Source organism: Oncorhynchus tshawytscha, linkage group LG16 (genome assembly GCF_018296145.1).
Source record: "Oncorhynchus tshawytscha isolate Ot180627B linkage group LG16, Otsh_v2.0, whole genome shotgun sequence".
NCBI lineage: Eukaryota > Metazoa > Chordata > Actinopteri > Salmoniformes > Salmonidae > Oncorhynchus > Oncorhynchus tshawytscha.
Window position 1 is genome coordinate 24,353,452 of NC_056444.1, and position 16,135 is coordinate 24,369,586.

Consider the following 16,135-nt stretch of genomic DNA (forward strand, 5'->3'; position numbering starts at 1 on the left):
TTTCACCGTAAGGTCTACACCTGTTTTATTCGTGGCATGTGACAAATAAAATTGGATTTGATTATGATTTGATGAAACCAAGATTGAACTGTTTGGCCTGAACGCCAAATGTCATGTCTGGAAGAAGCCTGGTACCATCCCTACGGTGAAGCATGGTGGTTGCAGCATCATGCTGTGGGGATGTTTGTCAGTGGCATGGACTAGGAGACTAGTCAGCATCAAGGGAAAGATGAACGGACCAAAGTACAGAGAGATCATTGATGAAAACCTGCTCCAGAGCACTCAGGACCTCAGACTGGGTCGAAGGTGGCTTTGGGACAAGTCTCTGAATGTCTTTGAGTGGCCCAGCAAGAGCACGGACTTGAACCCGATCTAACATCTCTAGAGACTTGAAAATAGCTGTGCAGCAACGCTCCCCATTCAACTTGGCAGAGCTTGAGTGGATCTGCCAAGAAGTACGGGAGAAACTCCCCAAATTCAGGTGTGCCAAGCTTGTAACGTCATACCCCAAAATACTTGAGGCTGTAATCTCTGCCAAAGATGCTTCACCAAAGTACTGAGTAAAGGGTCTGAATACTTATGTAAATGTAATATTTAAAATCTTATTTAAAAAACGGCTTTTGCTTTGTCATTATGGGGTATTGTGTGTAGATTGAAAAAAAACAAATGTAGTTACATTTTAGAATAAGGCTGTAACGTAACAAAACATGGAAAAAAGTCAAGGGGTCTAAATACTTTTTGAATGCACTGTAGGTCATCATTAATGAACCACAACCAGTTCCAAAACCTTTCGTCCTGTGTCATTTGTTATACTCATTCATGCTTGGTTTATCCCCATCCAGTACTAGCAACGCCTGCCAATGCCTGTCTAGACTGACTTACTGTATGGCAGGGGTGTTCATTTATCCTGGCCATGCTAAAACCAGGAAGTGTTCAATTGCACATACAAAACGGTTCAAAAGTCCAATCAAATTAGAACATGGTCTGCCCAACTAAAAGCTATCTATGGGACTACACCACACTGGCTGTTAAATAACTAGCCCTAGAGGCATCTCCTAGAATAATATGGAGAGAAAACAACATTAATCAGATAGCTTCTGTAACGCACCATGTTCACTGATGATTTTCAAGAGAAATATAGACTACTGCAACACAAACAGGTGAAAGAGAATGCTGTAGCAGCAACATATCAATAATTAGGGGTGAAATGAGAGTGAGGATACTTTGTCTCCTTAATAAGATGATCTAGATCAATACATGAAGCCTCAAATTGTTACTGCAATATTGCGCCTGAGCTTTAGGTGATATTCATTTAGTTATTCATGTGTTTCATGAACTGTGAAGCCCAAATTTCTGCATGACAATGCATTTTTAATAGTGCTTAAGAGCAGTTCCGAGGCCTTGTTATTCAAAACACCCATCTCTGTTTTTCTAATTCTTCTCACACTCTAATTGAACACACTAATTGAACATTGAACACCAAACTACTACTGCTGCGGTGCTAGCTTTGCGTCACATTTTATATGTGTGGGTAGCACTGGGTACAATAAGCACACAGCACACGCATACAGAAGCATCAATCAAAAGCATCATCCAGTTTCAACAGATGAAACATGACTCTCCCCTGCCCAGTGCTTATCATCATAACAAACTGATCAATACTGCTTTCACAAGACAACTCCCCTCTGGTCTGTCTGAACTACTGAGAGTTAACAGTAACACTGTCATTCAGGCCATATTATACACCTCAGTGCCAGACTCTAGGTAGACACTAATACGCTTATATCCACTATAAGATTAGGAGAAGAATAAAGCCTAAATGAAAGGTGGCTTTGACTTTATCAGTAATGTTGAGAGGACTAGAGCTAGGAGCATGGAGCGCAGGCTGAATGGAGCTGATAGAAGCTGAGCAGTGATCGCCCAGATAGCCCCCTTCTCTTTCTCTTCTTCCTGAGCTTATCTAATTATCTGCTAGATAACCGCCCTGACCTTTCCCATTTAAGGAGAGGAGAGCTGCCACATGATAGAGATGTATAGTAGTCACAGCAGATGTGGCAGGCAGCGAGAGAGAGAAGAGAAGGGAGCGGACGGAAGGCTTCTGTAATTGTGCCTTTTATCCTTTAGGAAGTAATGAAACTTTAACGTGAGCTTCTCTTGCTTTCTGAGATGTGTCACTAGATTAGTCTTGATAGGAAGAGAAGGCAGGAGGAGGAAAGGTGTGCGAGATGGCTAGAAATGAACTGTTTTGTTGTACTGTTGTACTCCGTTCCTGTAGCTAAAGAACAGGATCTAAAACGCACGGCATATACAGCACCTGAGAGGATGATAAACGCACTGATTAAAGAATCCAACCCCCTGGCAAAGCCCGCGTGCCAACCTTCCTCTCGTTGTGCGTGTTTGTCTCATTGTTCTAAAGCAATAGAGGAAAATTAACAGACTAACATGCAAAGATAATCATCCACGTCACAATAGATTGAAGGTGTATACAGGCACCCGTTTTGTCATCTTGACTTCCTCTCATACAAAGTGATCTCGTTATGCCGTTCTTCATTCAGTAGCTCTGTGTTGTCTATGCATGTACTCTACCTTTAACAACGGAATAGTACAATTTAATTGGGCTGAGCACACCTACAGTACAGTTGGTTACAGTTACATAACGGCAACGTAGGCAAAGTGACATGCTCACAATTATTTTCCTTTCATATACCTGCAGAACCATTCATTCAATTTGTAAAAGTGTAGGATTTTGTCGATATGCGTCCAATAATGATCCTTCAGTCATTTTGTAGAAGTGTAAGATTCCTTCCATCTACAGTACGTAGAATAAGTAAGACCATTTACATCCATTCCTCAGAATGTACTCGTCTTGTTGAACTCTCTCCAGAATGAAAGAGTTCGTTACTGTAGAGGAAATGCATCCTTAGCAGCAGGCAGCCCTACAAGATGATGTGTGGGTCAAAGGCAGCAATTCAAGCCCACACACCATCTCTGACATTTCACTTTAATTAGCTGTTACCATGGAACTAAATAAAGCTCACCACCACAATGACGGGAACAGATATCCTGATTATCTCGGAGCTACACCATGAACACACACGTAATCACACACACACACATGCAGGCCCACACACACACTTGATGTTCTAATCATTATTCACCATGAGGAAGAATTAGGGGGAAAAGATAGTAGCACACATGATGAAACAAATGTAGCGTATAGCAGTTCAAAAACATGTAGCTTTACACAGACTCCTGTCATCAGTGATAACGGTCATGGCACATGAAGAACATCAACACATCTCCTCTCATATCTATTTACCACTAAAATAGATCTGTACAGCATTCCTTTAAAGGACTTCTTGGCACTGTGTATTTCTTCCATTTCCCTTCTTTGTTAGTCCTTTTTCTTTAGAACATACAGTAAAATGAATTTCAGTTGGCATTGACTCCTGCAGCCTATATGTTTTAGACATGAAAGAAAGATTCTCCCATTCCTTACGTCTGCTTTACACTGGGTTATAACTAAGTCATCTGTGTTGACTTTGACATCTTGCATAATTCTCTGTTCTGTTGTCTTCTCCCTGGTTTTTACTTCTATTTCCTCCCCCCATCCCTCTTTCCACCAGCCGGTTCCTAATGGTGAATCTGATGTTTATCATACCAGAAGGTTAGGCTTGGATGATAAATAAGGGGAGAATTGTGACTTTATTGGCAGAGGGCTGTACTGACGCCATAACAACGGGTTGAGAGGCATCATTAATACTGAGCTTGATGCTGCAGCACACCACTCCCTCACCCGTTATGGGGACTTAGTAGAGATAGGACCATGTAATGTACAATGAAGGGAAACACAGCATTGAGCAGCACAGTAGAGTACAATGCTGTACAGACTAGAGTGCAGAGTAAAGAGCAGTGTAGTACAGTAGAGTGCAGAGTAGTGTAGTACAGTAGAGTGCAGAGTAAAGAGCAGGGAAGTACAGACGAGTGCAGAGTAGTATAGTATAGTACAGAGTGCAGAGTAGTGTAGTACAGTAGAGTGCAGAGTAAAGAGCAGGGTAGTACAGTAGAGGACAGAGTAAAGAGCAGGGTAGTACAGTAGAGTGCAGAGTAAAGAGCAGGGTAGTACAGTAGAGTACAGAGGAAAGAGCAGGGTAGTACAGTACAGAGTAAAGAAAAGGGTAGTACAGTAAAGAGCAGGGTAGTACAGTAGAGTACAGAGTAAAGAGCAGTGTAGTACAGTAGAGTGCAGAGTAAAGAGCAGGGTAGTACAGTAGAGTACAGAGTAAAGAGCAGTGTAGTACAGTAGAGTACAGAGTAAAGAGCAGTGTAGTACAGTAGAGTGCAGAGTAAAGAGTAGTTTAGTACAGTAGAGTGCAGAGTAGTGTAGTACAGTAGAGTGCAGAGTAAAGAGCAGTGTAGTACAGTAGAGTGCAGAGGAGTGTAGTACAGTACAGAGTAAAGAGCAGGGTAGTACAGTAGAGTAGAGAGTAAAGAGCAGGGTAGTATGGTAGAGTACAGAGTAAAGAGCAGGGTAGTACAGTAAAGTGCAGAGTAAAGAGCAGTGTAGTACAGTAAAGTACAGAGTAAAGAGCAGTGTAGTACAGTAAAGTACAGAGTAAAGAGCAGTGTAGTACAGTAGAGTGCAGAGTAGTGTAGTACAGTACAGAGTAAAGAGCAGTATAGTACAGTAGAGTGCAGAGTAAAGAGCAGGGTAGTACAGTAAAGTGCAGAGTAAAGAGCAGTGTAGTACAGTAAAGTACAGAGTAAAGAGCAGTGTAGTACAGTAAAGTACAGAGTAAAGAGCAGTGTAGTACAGTAGAGTGCAGAGTAGTGTAGTACAGTACAGAGTAAAGAGCAGTATAGTACAGTAGAGTGCAGAGTAAAGAGCAGGGTAGTACAGTAGAGTACAGAGTAAAGAGCAGGGTAGTACAGTAGAGTGCAGAGTAAAGAGCAGGGTAGTACAGTAGAGTGCAGAGTAAAGAGCAGTGTAGTACAGTAAAATGCAGAGTAAAGAGCAGTGTAGTACAGTAGAGTGCAGAGTAAAGAGCAGGGTGGTACAGTAGAGTAAAGAGTAAAGAGCAGGGTAGTACAGTACAGAGTAAAAAGCAGGGTAGTACCGTAGAGTACAGAGTAAAGAGCAGGGTAGTACAGTAGAGTGCAGAGTAAAGAGCAGGGTAATACAGTAGAGTGCAGAGTAAAGAGCAGGGTAGTACAGTAGAGTGCAGAGTAAAGAGCAGGGTAATACAGTAGAGTGCAGAGTAAAGAGCAGGATAGTACAGTACAGAGTAAAAAGCAGGGTAGTACCGTAGAGTACAGAGTAAAGAGCAGGGTAGTACAGTAGAGTGCAGAGTAAAGAGCAGGGTAGTACAGTAGAGTACAGAGTAAAGAGCAGGGTAGTACAGTAGAGTGCAGAGTAAAGAGCAGGGTAGTACAGTAGAGTACAGAGTAAAGAGCAGTGTAGTACAGTAGAGTGCAGAGTAAAGAGCAGGGTAGTACAGTAGAGTGCAGAGTAAAGAGCAGGGTAGTACAGTAGAGTACAGAGTAAAGAGCCGTGTAGTACAGTACAGAGTAAAGAGCAGTGTAGTACAGTAAAATGCAGAGTAAAGAGCAGGGTAGTACAGTACAGAGTAAAGAGCAGTGTAGTACAGTAAAATGCAGAGTAAAGAGCAGTGTAGTACAGTAGAGTGCAGAGTAAAGAGCAGGGTGGTACAGTAGAGTAAAGAGTAAAGAGCAGGGTAGTACAGTACAGAGTAAAAAGCAGGGTAGTACCGTAGAGTACAGAGTAAAGAGCAGGGTAGTACAGTAGAGTACAGAGTAAAGAGCAGGGTAGTACAGTAGAGTGCAGAGTAAAGAGCAGGGTAATACAGTAGAGTGCAGAGTAAAGAGCAGGGTAGTACAGTAGAGTGCAGAGTAAAGAGCAGGGTAATACAGTAGAGTGCAGAGTAAAGAGCAGGATAGTACAGTACAGAGTAAAAAGCAGGGTAGTACCGTAGAGTACAGAGTAAAGAGCAGGGTAGTACAGTAGAGTACAGAGTAAAGAGCAGTGTAGTACAGTAGAGTACAGAGTAAAGAGCAGTGTAGTACAGTAGAGTGCAGAGTAAAGAGTAGTTTAGTACAGTAGAGTGCAGAGTAGTGTAGTACAGTAGAGTGCAGAGTAAAGAGCAGTGTAGTACAGTAGAGTGCAGAGGAGTGTAGTACAGTACAGAGTAAAGAGCAGGGTAGTACAGTAGAGTAGAGAGTAAAGAGCAGGGTAGTATGGTAGAGTACAGAGTAAAGAGCAGGGTAGTACAGTAAAGTGCAGAGTAAAGAGCAGTGTAGTACAGTAAAGTACAGAGTAAAGAGCAGTGTAGTACAGTAAAGTACAGAGTAAAGAGCAGTGTAGTACAGTAGAGTGCAGAGTAGTGTAGTACAGTACAGAGTAAAGAGCAGTATAGTACAGTAGAGTGCAGAGTAAAGAGCAGGGTAGTACAGTAAAGTGCAGAGTAAAGAGCAGTGTAGTACAGTAAAGTACAGAGTAAAGAGCAGTGTAGTACAGTAAAGTACAGAGTAAAGAGCAGTGTAGTACAGTAGAGTGCAGAGTAGTGTAGTACAGTACAGAGTAAAGAGCAGTATAGTACAGTAGAGTGCAGAGTAAAGAGCAGGGTAGTACAGTAGAGTACAGAGTAAAGAGCAGGGTAGTACAGTAGAGTGCAGAGTAAAGAGCAGGGTAGTACAGTAGAGTGCAGAGTAAAGAGCAGGGTAGTACAGTAGAGTACAGAGTAAAGAGCAGGGTAGTACAGTAGAGTGCAGAGTAAAGAGCAGGGTAGTACAGTAGAGTACAGAGTAAAGAGCAGTGTAGTACAGTAGAGTGCAGAGTAAAGAGCAGGGTAGTACAGTAGAGTGCAGAGTAAAGAGCAGGGTAGTACAGTAGAGTACAGAGTAAAGAGCCGTGTAGTACAGTACAGAGTAAAGAGCAGTGTAGTACAGTAAAATGCAGAGTAAAGAGCAGGGTAGTACAGTACAGAGTAAAGAGCAGTGTAGTACAGTAAAATGCAGAGTAAAGAGCAGTGTAGTACAGTAGAGTGCAGAGTAAAGAGCAGGGTGGTACAGTAGAGTAAAGAGTAAAGAGCAGGGTAGTACAGTACAGAGTAAAAAGCAGGGTAGTACCGTAGAGTACAGAGTAAAGAGCAGGGTAGTACAGTAGAGTACAGAGTAAAGAGCAGGGTAGTACAGTAGAGTGCAGAGTAAAGAGCAGGGTAATACAGTAGAGTGCAGAGTAAAGAGCAGGGTAGTACAGTAGAGTGCAGAGTAAAGAGCAGGGTAATACAGTAGAGTGCAGAGTAAAGAGCAGGATAGTACAGTACAGAGTAAAAAGCAGGGTAGTACCGTAGAGTACAGAGTAAAGAGCAGGGTAGTACAGTAGAGTGCAGAGTAAAGAGCAGGGTAGTACAGTAGAGTACAGAGTAAAGAGCAGGGTAGTACAGTAGAGTGCAGAGTAAAGAGCAGGGTAGTACAGTAGAGTACAGAGTAAAGAGCAGTGTAGTACAGTAGAGTGCAGAGTAAAGAGCAGGGTAGTACAGTAGAGTGCAGAGTAAAGAGCAGGGTAGTACAGTAGAGTACAGAGTAAAGAGCCGTGTAGTACAGTACAGAGTAAAGAGCAGTGTAGTACAGTAAAATGCAGAGTAAAGAGCAGGGTAGTACAGTACAGAGTAAAGAGCAGTGTAGTACAGTAAAATGCAGAGTAAAGAGCAGTGTAGTACAGTAGAGTGCAGAGTAAAGAGCAGGGTGGTACAGTAGAGTAAAGAGTAAAGAGCAGGGTAGTACAGTACAGAGTAAAAAGCAGGGTAGTACCGTAGAGTACAGAGTAAAGAGCAGGGTAGTACAGTAGAGTACAGAGTAAAGAGCAGGGTAGTACAGTAGAGTGCAGAGTAAAGAGCAGGGTAATACAGTAGAGTGCAGAGTAAAGAGCAGGGTAGTACAGTAGAGTGCAGAGTAAAGAGCAGGGTAATACAGTAGAGTGCAGAGTAAAGAGCAGGATAGTACAGTACAGAGTAAAAAGCAGGGTAGTACCGTAGAGTACAGAGTAAAGAGCAGGGTAGTACAGTAGAGTACAGAGTAAAGAGCAGGGTAGTAGAGTAGAGTACAGAGTAAAGAGCAGGGTAGTACAGTAGAGTACAGAGTAAAGAGCAGGGTAGTACAGTAGAGTGCAGAGTAAAGAGCAGGGTAATACAGTAGAGTACAGAGTAAAGAGCAGTGTAGTACAGTAGAGTGCAGAGTAATGTAGTACAGTACAGAGTAAAGAGCAGTATAGTACAGTAGAGTGCAGAGTAAAGAGCAGGGTAGTACAGTACAGAGTAAAGAGCAGGGTAGTACAGTAGAGTGCAGAGTAAAGAGCAGTGTAGTACAGTAGAGTGCAGAGTAAAGAGCAGTGTAGTACAGTAGAGTGCAGAGTAAAGAGCAGGGTAGTACAGTAGAGTGCAGAGTAAAGAGCAGGGTAGTACAGTAGAGTACAGAGTAAAGAGCAGGGTAGTACAGTACAGAGTAAATAGCAGGGTAGTACAGTAGAGTGCAGAGTATAGAGCAGTGTAGTACAGTAGAGTACAGAGTAAAGAGCAGGTTAGTACAGTAGAGTGCAGAGTAAAGAGCAGGGTAGTACAGTAGAGTGCAGAGTAAAGAGCAGGGTAGTACAGTAGAGTACAGAGTAAAGAGCAGTGTAGTACAGTAGAGTGCAGAGTAAAGAGCAGGGTAGTACAGTAGAGTACAGAGTAAAGAGCAGTGTAGTACAGTACAGAGTAAAGAGCAGTGTAGTACAGTAAAATGCAGAGTAAAGAGCAGGGTAGTACAGTAGAGTGCAGAGTAAAGAGGAGTGTAGTACAGTAAAATGCAGAGTAAAGAGCAGTGTAGTACAGTAGAGTGCAGAGTAAAGAGCAGGGTAGTACAGTACAGAGTAAAGAGCAGGGTAGTACAGCAGAGTACAGAGTAAAGAGCAGGGTAGTACAGTAGAGTGCAGAGTAAAGAGCAGGGTAGTACAGTAGAGTGCAGAGTAAAGAGCAGGGTAGTACAGTAGAGTGCAGAGTAAAGAGCAGGGTAGTACAGTAGAGTACATAGTAAAGAGCAGGGTAGTATAGTAGAGTACAGAGTAAAGAGCAGGGTAGTACAGTAGAGTACAGAGTAAAGAGCAGGGTAGTAGAGTACAGAGTAAAGAGCAGGGTAGTACAGTAGAGTACAGAGTAAAGAGCAGGATAGTACAGTAGAGTACAGAGTAAAGATCAGGGTAGTACAGTAGAGTACAGAGTAAAGAGTAGTGTAGTACAGTAGAGTACAGAGTAAAGAGCAGGGTAGTACAGTAAAGTGCAGAGTAAAGAGCAGTGTAGTACAGTAATGTACAGAGTAAAGAGCAGTGTAGTACAGTAGAGTGCAGAGTAGTATAGTACAGTACAGAGTAAAGAGCAGTATAGTACAGTAGAGTGCAGAGTAAAGAGCAGGGTAGTACAGTACAGAGTAAACAGCAGGGTAGTACAGTAGAGTGCAGAGTAAAGAGCAGGGTAGTACAGTAGAGTGCAGAGTAAAGAGCAGGGTAGTACAGTACAGAGTAAAGAGCAGGGTAGTACAGTAGAGTGCAGAGTATAGAGCAGTGTAGTACAGTAGAGTACAGAGTAAAGAGCAGGGTAGTACAGTAGAGTGCAGAGTAAAGAGCAGTGTAGTACAGTAAAATGCAGAGTAAAGAGCAGTGTAGTACAGTAGAGTGCAGAGTAAAGAGCAGGGTAGTACTGCAGAGTACAGAGTAAAGAACAGGGTAGTACAGTAGAGTGCAGAGTAAAGAGCAGGGTAGTACAGTAGAGTACAGAGTAAATAGCAGGGAAGTACAGTAGAGTGCAGAGTAAAGAGCAGGGTAGTACAGTAGAGTGCAGAGTAAAGAGCAGGGTAGTACAGTAGAGTACAGAGTAAATAGCAGGGTAGTACAGTAGAGTACAGAATAAAGAGCAGGGTAGTACAGTAGAGTACAGAGTAAAGAGCAGGGTAGTAGAGTACAGAGTAAAGAGCAGGGTAGTAGAGTGCAGAGTAAAGAGCAGGGTAGTACAGTAGAGTACAGAGTAAAGAGCAGGGTAGTACAGTAGAGTGCAGAGTAAAGAGCAGGGTAGTACAGTAGAGTACAGAGTAAAGAGCAGGGTAGTACAGTAGAGTACAGAGTAAAGAGCAGGGTAGTACAGTAGAGTACAGAGTAAAGAGCAGGGTAGTACAGTAGAGTACAGAGCAAAGAGCAGGGTAGTACAGTAGAGTACAGAGCAAAGAGCAGGGTAGTACAGTAGAGTACAGAGTAAAGAGCAGGATAGTACAGTAGAGCGCAGAGAAGCAGCAGGTTAACGTAATGACGTATACAAATACAATATCAGTGGTTAACAGTGAAATAGTGAGTAAGAAACTATATGGTAATTGCTTGAGCTGTTCTGATGATCCAGGATAATATGTATGTTAAAAACCTAAAAAGACATGCCAAAGACTGCATAGAGGTGTAACAATGTTGCAACATGTGGTAAGATAATGCTGTTGCTGTATATATTCTATATACACATTTACATGTGGAATAGATGTAAATGTACACACAACATTACAGCAGAAATGTTAAAACATCAATTATAACCAGACCGTGGTATCTGTAACAATCACATTGTTAAAAGCTACTCACTGGTAACTACCAACAGCTGGCGTGTTTTGATACCCAGTCAGAAATACACCTACTCAATGGCTTCGCCCTAACACAGTCCTGCAGCCCAACAGCCTTTCCATCCACCCATTCACCTGATGTGTCTCTACATATAGTGTACACTCCTTATCCTCTACACTCCTTCTAAAATGTATCAAAACACCATCACTACTAACTGTACAGGTAGCAGCTTGTCAGACTTCTCAAACTGGATGTGTGTGAGGGGGTGGCTTGAGCTCAACCTTGTTTCATTCTGGCAAAGACATTGACCAATTAAAACGATGTGAAAAAGTATATCCTTTCACATAAGTGAAAGAAATGTGTTTTGTATGCCTCATTTCTAAAATGTAATGCATTCGTATCTCATAATGTGAATCAAATGAATCTCCAGAATGCCTGTCAGTGTGTATCGAGGTGAATCAAGCAGCTCAAGTCATGTGTCCAAGTGAGTCTGATGAGGACTACAGAACGGGTTAAAGAGGACTACAACACCCATACCTCAGTGGCGAACTGCTGGAGCCCCCCGATGTTGATTGGTCCTTCCTCAGAGGCGTAGAGGTTACAGCCCCCCACACAGAGGTCAGAGGTCGGGCACACCATGCCACAAGTCAGGCCTAGGGGGTTGTCTGACAAGATCGACTTCGCCGCCCCATAGTAGTTCTGGAACACACACAGAACACACAGGCACACACACAGAACACACAGGCACACACAAGAACACACACAGGCAGTTTTCAGGATTTGGAAGGAAATTTCAATTTTGTCATGTTTATGTGATAATAACTGCTTCAAAAAGCTTGACCGAATCCTGTCACTTGAAACCAATGGTATAGCACCCAAAATGTAAAAACAAGCGGCACATATAGAATATTGGATGATATTATAGTAATTTTGGTATTTAGATAACATTTTCCGAATAATAATTTAGGGGGATAACACAAACCACTACAGCAACTGTGTGTACTTTCAGAGGGTATCTGGTTTTTGTATTACAGTTCTACCAAGTACTCATAGTACCGACAGACTTTTACGAACTGTTTTGACTGGATCTAAGCATATATCTAAGGTCATTTTGATTATAGTTATAAACAGTTATGACGATAGGCGAATACGTAAGGTGCTCTATTTCTTCAGGTGATCTGTCTATCTGGTCAAAATCACTGATTCAGGTCCCCCTCTACCCCTCTGGTGATATAAATAACTTAATATTCCATCTCCAGAGAAACCTGGATTGAAATAAAGACTTCACTAGATTTGCCTTACTTTCAGAGAATACACACCAGTACAACTCTCAAATAAAATACAATTTTATTTGTCACATGCGCCGAATATAACAGGTGCAGACCTTACCGTGAAATGCTTACTTACAAGCGCTTAACAAACAATGTAGTTTAAAAAAAATGAAGTTCAGAAAATATAAAATAAAAAAGTAACAAGAAAATTACATAACAATACAGGGGCTACTGGTACCGAGTCAATGTGCGGGGGTACAGGTTAGGCAAGGTAATTTGTACATGTAGGTAGGGGTAAAGTGACTATGCATAGGTAATAAACAGCGAGAAGCAGCAGTGTAAAAACAAAGCGTGGGGGGTGTCAGTCTTTTGGCTTGGGGGTAGAAGCTGTTAAGGAGGCTTTTGAACCTTCCGTGCGGTAGCAGAGAGAACAGACTATGACTTGGGTGACATAAGTCGGAAGTTTACATACACCTTCACAATGATAGGAAGAGCCGACATCGAAGAGAGCCAAAAAGTACAAATCTCTGTCCCCATGTGCAGTTGCAAACCGAAGTTTGGCTTTTTTATGGCAGTTTTGGAGATGTGGCTTCTTCCTTGCTGAGCGGCCTTTCAGGTTATGTCGATATAGGACTCGTTTTACTGTGGATATAGATACTTTTGTACCTGTTTCATCCAACATCATCACAAGGTCCTTTGCTGTTGTTCTAGGATTGATTCGCACTTTTCGCACTAAAGTACGTTAATCTCTAGGAGACAGAACGTGTCTCCTTCCTGAGCGGTATGATGGCTGCGTGGTACCATGGTGTTTATACTTGCGTACTATTGTTTGTACAGATGAACGTGGTACCTTCAGGCGTTTAGAAATTGCTCCCAAGGATGAACCAGAGTTTTTTTCCCCTGAGGTCTTGGCTGGTTTCTTTAGATTTTCCCATGATGTCAAGCAAAGAGGCACTGAGTTTGAAGGTAGGCCTTGAAATACAACCACAGGTACACCTCCAATTGACTCAAATGATGTCAATTAGCCTATCAGAAGCTTCTAAAGCCATGACATAATTTTCTGGAATTTTCCAAGCTGTTTAAAGGCACAGTCAACTTAGTGTATGTAAACTTCTGACCCACTGGAATTGTGATACAGTGAATAATGAAGTGAAATAATCTGTCTGTAAACAATTGTTGGAAAAATTACTTGTGTCATGCACAAAGTAGATGTCCCAACAGACTTGCCAAAACTATAGTTTGTTAACAAGAAATTTGTGGAGTGGTTGAAAAACGAGTTTTAATGACTTCAACGTAAGTGTATGTAAACTTCTGACTTCAACTGTAGGTCCTGGATGGCAGGAAGCTTGGGCCCAGTGAAGTACTGGGCCGTACGCACTGCCATATGGAGCACCTTACGGTCAGATGCCAAGCACTTGCCATACCAGGCGGTGATGCAACCAGTCAAGATGCTCTCGATGGTGCAGCTGCAGAACTTTTTTGAGGATCTGGGGACCCATTCCAAATCTTTAAGTCTCCTGAGGGGGAAAAGGTGTTGACGTGCCCTCTTCACGACTGTCTTTGTATGTTTGGACCATGATAGTTTGTTGGTGATGTGGACACAAAGGAGCTTGAAACTCTCGACATTCTCCACTACAGCCCCGAGGATGTGAATGGGGGCCTGTTCGTCCCTCATTTTCCTATAGTCCATGATCAACTCCTTTGTCTTGCTCACATTGAGAGAGAGGTTGTTGTCCTTGCACCACACTGCCAGGTCTCTGACCTCTTCCCGATATGCTGTCAGCAAACTTAATGATGGTGTTGGAGTTGTGCTTGGCCATGCAGTCATGGGTGAACAGGGAGTACAGGAGGGGACTAAGCACGCACCCCGAGGGGCCCCCGTGTTGAGGATCAGCTTGGCAGATGTGTTGTTGCATACCCTTACCACCTATGGGGCAGCCCGTCAAGTAGTCAAGGACCCAGTTGCAGAGGGAGGTGTTTAGTCCCAGGGTCCTTACCTTAGTGATGAGCTTTGTGGGCACTATGGTATTGAACACTGAGCTGTAGTCAATTAACATAATTCTCACATAGGTGTTCCTTTTGTCTAGGTGGGAAAGGGTAGTGTGAAGTGTGATTGAGATAGCGGTCATCTGTGGATCTGTTGGGGTGGTATGCAAATTGGAGTGGGTCTAGGTTTTCCAGGATGATGGTGCTGATGTGAGCCATTACCAGCCTTTCAAAGCACTTCATGGTAATCATTTAGGCACGTTACCTTCACTTCCTTGGGCACAGGGAATATGGTGGTCTGCTTGAAACATGTAGGTATTACAGATTCTGTCAGGGAGAGGTTGTAAATGTCAGTGAAGACACTTGCCAGTTGGTCCGCGTATGCTTTGAGTACAAGTCCTGGTAATCCGTCTGGCCCCGCGGCTTTGTGAATGTTGACCTGTTTAAAGGTCTTGCTCACATCGGCTACCGAGAGCGTTATCACACAGTCTTCCGGAACAGCTGGTGTTCTCATGCATGCTTCAGTTTTGCTTGCCTAGAAGCGAGCATAAAATGCATTTAGGTAGTCTGGTAGGTTCGCGTCACTGGGCAGCTCGCGGCTGGGTTTCCCTTTCTAGTCCGTAATAGTTTGCAAGCCCTGCCACATCCGACGAGCATCAGAGCCAGTGTAGTACGATTCAATCTTAGTCCTGTATTGACGCTTTGTTTGTTTGATGGTTTGTATAAGCGTCCGGATTAGTGTCCCGCTCCTTGAAAGCGGCAGCTCTAGCCTTTAGCTCGGTGCAGATGTTGCCTGTAATCCATGGCTTTTGGTTGGGATATGTATGTACGGTCACTGTGGAGATGACATCGTCGATGCACTTATTGATAAAGACGGTGACTGAGGTGGTATACTCCTCAATGTTATTGGATGAATCCCGGAACTATTATTCTGGTCTGCGCAAGCAAAACAGTCCTGTAGCGAAGCGTCCGCGTCATCTGACCACTTCCGTATTGAGCGAGTCACTGGTAATTTCTGCTTTAGTTTATGCTTGTAAGCAGGAATCAGGAGGATAGAATTATGGTCAGTTTTGTCAAATGGAGGGTTAGGGAGAGCTTTGTATTTTCATTTGAACCTTTATTTAACTAGACAAGTCAGTAAAAACGAATTATTATTTACAATGACGGCCTACCCAAGCCAAACCCGGACGATGCTGGGCCAATTGTGCACCGACCTATGGGACTCCCAATCATGGCCAGATGTGATTCAGCCTGAATTCGAACCAGGGACTGTAGTGATGCCTCTTGCACTGAGATGCAGTGCCTTAGACTGCTGCACCACTCGGGAGCATCTCTGTGTGTGGAGTAAAGGTGGTCTAGAGTTTTAATGAGGTAAAACGGATTTAAGTTTGCATGCATTAAAGTCCCCGGCCACTAGGAGCGCCGCTTCTAGATTAGCATTTTCTTGTTTGCTTATGGCCTTGTACAGCTCGTTGAGTGCAATCATAACGCCAGCATCGGTTTGTGGTGGTAAGTAGACACGTAACCAGCAACGCTACCACAGCATTCTGCAGCGATACACCATCCCATCTGGTTTGCGCTTAGTGGGACTATCATTTGCTTTTCAAGACAATGACCCAACACACCTCCAGGCTGTATAAGGGCTATTTGACCAAGAAGGAGAGTGGTGGAGTCCTGTGTCAGATTACCTGGCCACTACAGTCACCTGACCTCAACCCAATTGAGATGGTTTGGGATGAGTTGGACTGTAGAGTGATGGAAAAGCAGCCTACAGGTTCTCAGCATATGGGGAAACTACTTCAAAACTGTTTAAAAAGCATTCCAGGTGAAGCTGGTTGAGAGAATGCCAAGAGTGTGCAAAGCTGTCATCAAGGCAAAGGGTGGCTACTTTGAAGAATATAAAATATATTTAGACTTTAACACTTTTTTGGTTACTACATGATTCCATATGTGTAGTTTAATAGTTGATGTCTTCACTATTATTCTACATTGTAGAAAATAGTAATTGTAAAAATAATCTAAACCCCTTGAATGAGTAGGTGTGTCCAAACATTTGACTGGTACTGTATATTGTAGTTTATATAGAAACTGAAGAATAATAGTATTTTAAAAACGAAATAACAGAAATGTAAGAATAATTCTAATTTAGAATGGCAACAGACTTGATAGAACTCATAACAGTTCTATAACACTATATAATTTATTTAATTTTCACTGGCAAGGATAATATAGG

General features: G+C 42.8%; 1 protein-coding gene across 2 annotated transcripts in view; it reads right to left on the minus strand.

Moving 5' to 3' along the window:
• The window catches only part of LOC112215544 (dihydropyrimidine dehydrogenase [NADP(+)]), a 220,427-nt gene that overhangs the window by 145,116 nt on the left and 59,176 nt on the right, over nucleotides 1-16,135 (minus strand). For both annotated transcript variants that reach the window (XM_024374642.2, XM_024374644.2), the window contains one exon: nucleotides 11,183-11,344. In XM_024374642.2, the coding sequence (XP_024230410.1) occupies nucleotides 11,183-11,344 (162 nt within the window). The remainder of the gene's footprint in view (nucleotides 1-11,182; nucleotides 11,345-16,135) is intronic.